At 40.6% G+C, this 6,710-nt stretch overlaps 1 protein-coding gene across 1 annotated transcript; it reads right to left on the bottom strand.

The window, feature by feature from the left end:
- Positions 1–4,985: 4,985 nt before the first annotated feature.
- Positions 4,986–5,645, bottom strand: LOC148768140 (uncharacterized). The gene has a single exon (XM_088822786.1). The coding sequence runs from the start codon at positions 5,643–5,645 to the stop codon at positions 4,986–4,988; it is 660 nt and encodes a 219-aa protein (XP_088678912.1).
- Between the last annotated feature and the right edge of the window lie 1,065 nt (positions 5,646–6,710).

Below are 6,710 nucleotides of genomic sequence, written 5' to 3'. Positions count from 1 at the left end.
TGATTTGGTTCAGAATAACTATATAGTATCCATTATAGGGGTAATGGCAAATAGGTCCATGACAAGGGCACTTAATTAAAAGAGGGACATCCAACTTTTTTGTCTTTCGAATAAATCCACCCCATTCAAACTTATTTGCAAATAAGGAAAATCCTTTTATATATACCAAAATTACCCCAAATTCATGGAAACTGTTGTAAATCACCCTAATGGTATTGCTCTTCGGTTTGATGATGGTGGAAAATAAAGTATGACAACAATATAAAAGATAGAGAGAGAATGCAAAGACAAAAATCCGTAGAGAGATTAATAAGGGGTGTAAATATGGGGGAGGGAGAATTCCATTATATAGGTGAAAAACCACCGGGAGTTACAAAATAAGTTACTCTACCACTAACACATGATGGGAAGACATGGGTAGGTTAGTGATCTAGTGGGGAGTTGGGTGGTTATGTTAGGAAACCCCACAACCAGATTATTTACAACACTCCCCCTTGGGGGTTCCTATCAAAACCACTATTGTGCATTTCATGTTGCCTCATTAAAACCTTTCGAGTAATAAAACCCAGTGGGACAAAACAACCTCGGTTAGGAAAAAGAGTACAACGCACAATCTTTCCAATCAGCTATATTGCCTCGTTAAAACCTTTAGCGGGTAACCAAAAACCCTGTGGGAAAATAAATCCCGCAAAAAAGGAAATAGAGTACAATAGGGCATCTAGGTATCTTCTGGATACTGAGTACCTACAGGGTACTCCCCCTCAAGTTAACTCCCACTGATGTCTATAAGGGAGCGAGCTCAGATAATCTACGTAGGCCAATAGCCTTAACATGCTTTTCAAAAGTGACTTTAGGTAATGACTTAGTAAATAAATCAGCGCAATTATCCTGACTTCTGATCTGCTGGATCATTATTTGTTTGAGCTCTTGTTGTTGCTGATTGAAGAAAAACTTTGGAGCTATATGCTTGGTGTTGTCACCTTTAATGAAGCCCGTCTTCATTTGCTCAATGCACGCTGCATTATCCTCGAATACGATCGTAGGATCTTCTGTGGTAGCCAATGCACAGGAATCTCGAATATGCCCATGCATGGCTCTAAGCCATGTACATTCACGCACTGCCTCGTGAAGTGCTAAAATCTCTGCATGATTCGATGAGGTGGCAACTAAGGTCTGTTTTGTAGACCTCCAAGACACAGCTGTGTTCCCAATGGTAAACACATATCCAGTTTGGGAACGAGCTTTGTGTGGGTCTGACAGATACCCAGCGTCAGCATAACCCACAAGCTTTGCATCCTTTAATGATGCATAGGGATAGAACAAACCCATGTCTATTGAACCCTTAAGGTAACGAAATACGTCATTTACACCATTCCAATGGCGGCGTGTTGGTGCTGAGCTAAACCTTGCTAGCAAATTTATCGCAAATGCGATATCAGGTCGAGTACTATGAGCTAAGTACAATAATGCGCCTATTGCACTTAGGTATGGCACTTCAGGTGCTAGCACTTCTTCGTCCTCCTCCACAGGACGAAACGGATCCTTCGACCTATCCAATGATCGAACTACCATAGACGTGCTCGATGGTTTCGCTTTATCCATATTAAAGCGTCTTAACATCTTCTGGATGTAGTTCGATTGATGGACCAAAATTCCATCAGCACGGTGTACTATCTCAAGTCCGAGACAGAAATTAGTCCTACCGAGATCTTTCATCTCAAACTCATGTTTTAGGAGTTGGGCTGTTTCATAGACTTCTTCAGGAGTCCCAATCAAATTCATATCATCAACATAAACTGCTACAACAGCAAACCCAGAACATGTTTTCTTAATAAACACGCAAGGACAAATATCATTGTTCACGTATCCCCTTCCGAGCAAGTATTCACTTAGGCGATTATACCACATTCTTCCAGATTGTTTCAAGCCATAAAGTGATCGTCTCAACCTAACTGAGATCGTGTTCCGTGGTCTGGAACTAATTGCTTCGGGTAATCGAAGTCCTTCAGGAACTTTCATATATATACTTGTATCTAGATCCCCATATAGATAAGATGTGACCACATCCATGAGCTGCATAGTCAGTTCCTCGAATACAACCAAACTGACTAGATATCTGAATGTAATAACATCCATAACAGGAGAATATGTCTCCTCAAAGTCAATCCCAGGTCGCTGAGAAAATCCTTGTGCTACGAGACGAGCCTTATATCTCATAATCTCGTTTTTCTTATTTCTTTTCCTTATGAATACCCATTTATATCCCACGGGTATCACTCCAGGAGGTGTAGGAGCTACCGGCCCAAACACTCCCCTTTTTACCAATGAGTCGAACTCAGCCTGGATTGATTTTTCCCAATTCGGCCAATCATCCCTCTGTTTACATTCATCAATTGTTCGAGGCTCAATATCATCACTCGATACAATTTCAGTAGCTACTGTGTAAGCAAACACATCATTGATGATTATTTCATCCCGATGCCAAACCTCATTCATGCATGAATAACTAACCGAGATTTCTCTATTCTCGGGAATGGATACTAATGTCGAGGCGTCCCCCGATTTCGTCTCCAAGACAGATCCATAGTCCGGAACTATTTCATGAGATGGATCGGGTGGGATCCCATTATTACTATTGCTAACCTCATTCAACTGTTGGGCATTCATCCGCTTCCGGGGATGAGAATCCTTTGATCCAATTGGTCTCCCCCTCTTCTGGGCAGGGAGATATGATTGGTTACCAAGGATTGATGGCATTCCCACGTTTTGTCCTTCTGGGACATCTATCCTTGCAGGCACGTTTGCAGCTGGTATATGAGATCTCGTCACTTTTTCTAAGTCAGAGAATGAGTCTGGCATATTATTGGCTACTTTCTGTAGATCTATGAGTCTATGTACTTCAAACTCTCTGACTGAAGTAGGGGGATCGTGATGAGACACAGTGGGGTCATTCCATACAACTTCACGCCGTTCTTCAGGAACGTTAGTGTGAACGTTCTTTCCTCCCCCTAACGGCGGGAAGACGGTCTCATCAAAGTGACAGTCCGCGAATCGAGCGGTAAAGAGATCGCCTGTCAAGGGTTCTAAATATCGTATTATAGATGGTGATATGTAACCAACATAAATGCCCATTCTACGTTGAGGTCCCATCTTGCTCCGTTGTGGCGGAGCAATCGGCACATAAACTGCACACCCAAATGTGCGTAAATGAGAAACGTTTGGTGTACTTCCGGACACCAACTGTAACGCAGAATATGGTTGGGTTGCAGTGGGCCTCAATCGTAATAACATAGCTGCGTGCAATATTGCATAGCCCCAAGCAGAGATTGGAAGTTTGGTGCGCATTACCAAAGTTCGTGCAATCCTCTGTAAATTCTTAATAAATGCCTCTGCAAGGCCATTTTGGGTATGAACATGCGCTACAGGATGTTCTATGTCAATACCTAAAGACATGCAATATTCGTCGAAAGACCGCGACGTAAACTTTGCAGCATTATCCAGTCGAATAGACTTAATGGGATAATCTGGATAGTGTGCTGTCAATCTTATTATTTGAGAGAGGAGTTTAGCATAAGCAGCATTCCTCGTAGACAACAAATCGACCTGTGACCACTTAGTTGAAGAATCAACCATCACCAAAAAATATTTAAAAGGTCCACATGGTGGTGAGATGGGGCCACATATATCTCATTGGATTCGTTCCAAGAAACCAAGAGAATCTTTACTAGTTTGTGCATAAGCTGGCATAGGATCAAGTTTTCCAATAGAACAAGGTACACATATCTTATCATTGTGTACAAGATCCTTATTCGTTAGTGGATGCCCAATAGATGTGTTAATAATTCGGCGCATCACACTTTGACCCGGATGTCCCAGTCGGTCATGCCATAGAAAATATTTGCTCGGATCACTAGACTTTGAGCAATCGACAAGGTGTGCTTCTGGCACTCGAATTTTGGTCTTATATAACCCTATCGAAAGTCCCTCTAATTTTTCCAAGGTACGCTTCTGGCCGTACACGTTAGAGGTGATGCACATATACTCGATCCCTTTTTCATCAGTTGTTTCAACATGATAACCATTGGCTCGAATATCTTTAAAACTCAGCAGCGTTCTACTGGAACGTGAAGAATAAAGAGCTTCTCTAATGGTCAGAATTGTGCCATGAGGTAACATAATATGGGCATTACCATAACCATCTATTATACTAGATGTGCCTGATATAGTAGTCAAAGAAGTCTTACTAGACATGAAACTAACAAAATATGACTTATCCATAAGGATAGTGTGCGTTGTCGCACTATCTGCCAGACATTCATCCCACATGCCATGTCTAGAAAGATAAATAATCTAATCATATATTCCGCAATTGAAAATACTTTAATAAAATCCAAACAAGATAACTCTATCGAGTACCATATAAACTAAATTAAAACATAGCCATATAAAATATAGTCCAGAAAATAAAGCACAAACATAATCCAAATACGAAATTGGTTCATAAGCATGACCAAATAAACAACATAACTTAAAACTTATAAACTAGAAACATAAAAGAACATAATGTATAAACTCATAAAATAACATTCTAATCATATTCCAAACTGGGTCATTGGGTCAGATGTGCCCAGATTTGGGAGTCGAGCAATGGGCTCCTCATTGAGAACGTCTATCTCAACCAGGTTGGTCTCCGGTGGTGCATTGTTAATTACACCACCAACCATAATGCTCCTCGCACGACAGGTGCGTGACCAATGCCCAGTTCCACCACACCTATGACATGTATCTCTATTCTGATTTTGATTCTGATTCGGGGCTATATTCTGCTGCGCACCTCTAGGTCGAGCATTGTTACCTCCTCTTGGCATATTCCCCCTTTGCCCATACTGTGGGGGACCATTAGGTGGCCTATTATAAGGAACATGTCCGCCCCTATTACCCCGTCCTCTCACTCGACGATTGAACCCCCGGCCTCTGCCTCCTCCTCAGTTGTTTCTGTTGACCAAATTTGCTTCTGGCAAAGGTTGAGGATTTCGATTGACCAAATTTGCTTCTGGCAAAGGTCGAGTACCAACTGGTCGAGCCTGGTTGTTCTTCAAAAGAAGATCAAGGTTCTTCTCGGCAAGGAGCAGAACTGTGACCAACTCTGAAAACTGAGTATAGTTCTTGGCTCTGTACTGTTGAGACAGTATCATATGTGAGGCAGGGAACGTAGAGTACGTCTTCTCCAAAATCTCAGCATCAGTTAGTTTCTCTCCACAAAACTCCAGGGTGGATTTGATGCGACATACTTCAGAGTTATACTCGTTAACGGTTTTGAAGTCCATAAACCGTAAGTGAATCCATTTATTTCTTGCTTCAGGCAAGAGGATTGTCTTTTGGTGATCAAATCGACTAGCCAGGGCATCCCATAGTATTTGGGGATCCTCAATCGATGAGTAGTCCAAACGGAGGACCTCATCTAGGTGCCTCCTAATCAGAATCATGGCTTCAGCCTTCTGGGCTTCGTTAAGCAGATTTTCTTTAACGATAGCCATCCTCAGTTTCTTACTAGTGAGATGGATCTTAACATCCATTGTCCAACTCACGTAGTTCTCACCAGATACATTCAAAGGGGTGAAATCAAGTCTGCTCAAATGTTCCATCCTATCGTACATAGACAAAGAATACTTTAATGTATTATTGTGTATTACTTTAATGTCATGAAATTTGCATATGACGTGATACAACCACATATAGCATATATGACTCGCAAAGAATTCACATATATTTCAACCAGTTCATGATTATTAGACAAACCGATTGTTTCATGCACACAGAATATTCACAGGGATGATTTTATTCACTGGTCATATAACATTAAATGTCCAAACATGTACGCAAAATATTCATAGTGAAATCATTCTACAAGAATATTACATATTACTCATCTTGACAAACAGATTAATTCATAAACTTCTTATCTTCATTCACCAACAAAGTACAACTCATATAACCAGGGGCGGACCCAGGGGTGTTTTCTTGGGGGGGCGGAAATATAGGGGTAAATTAAGAGAGAATTTTTTTTTTGTTTTTAGGGACTAAAATGTACAAAATTAAAAGTTTGGGGGGGCGAAAGTGTATAAACTAATACATAAATACCCAAAAAAAAAAAAAAAAAAAAAAAAAACAGCTTAAAAAAAAATTCTTGGGGGGGCGGGGGCCACCCCAGCCTTAGGCGTGGGTACGCCCCTGCATATAACAATCTATTCATGAATCATACACTATTCGAAACATCAACCGAGATTTTCAAACAAATATCAAATGACATCAAATAAATATGCTACACAACTTTTCATGCTAATTCAAATTTATCTAACATGCATTCATATAATAAAGAATTTTAAGGGGTTAAGGCTTACTTGAAAATTGATAAAATTCAGATACTATAGAGAAGATTATACGTTCTACGAAAGTAGATCACCGTTTTACAAACGAACCACGCTCACAATTTCTCCAAGTATTCTAGTCCCACGAACAATTGTTCTTCCACGATCACCGCGAGCAATTCGTGCTGATAACGTGTTGTAAATCGCCCTAATGGTATTGCTCTTCGGTTTGATGCATGGTAGAAAATAAAGTATGACAACAATATAAAAGATAGAGAGAGAATGCAAAGACAAAAATCCGTAGAGAGATTAATAAGGGGTGTAAATATGGGGGAGGGGGAA

The sequence above is a fragment of the Erythranthe guttata genome, chromosome 9 (genome assembly GCF_056151865.1).
Source record: "Erythranthe guttata isolate IM_541 chromosome 9, IM_541, whole genome shotgun sequence".
Lineage (NCBI taxonomy): Eukaryota > Viridiplantae > Streptophyta > Magnoliopsida > Lamiales > Phrymaceae > Erythranthe > Erythranthe guttata.
This window is presented reverse-complemented; position numbering and strand designations above follow the sequence as displayed.

Bases quoted from the DNA above. Each gene is read 5' to 3' on its own strand.
- LOC148768140 (XM_088822786.1), bottom strand. From the start codon at position 5,645: ATGGAACATTTGAGCAGACTTGATTTCACCCCTTTGAATGTATCTGGT.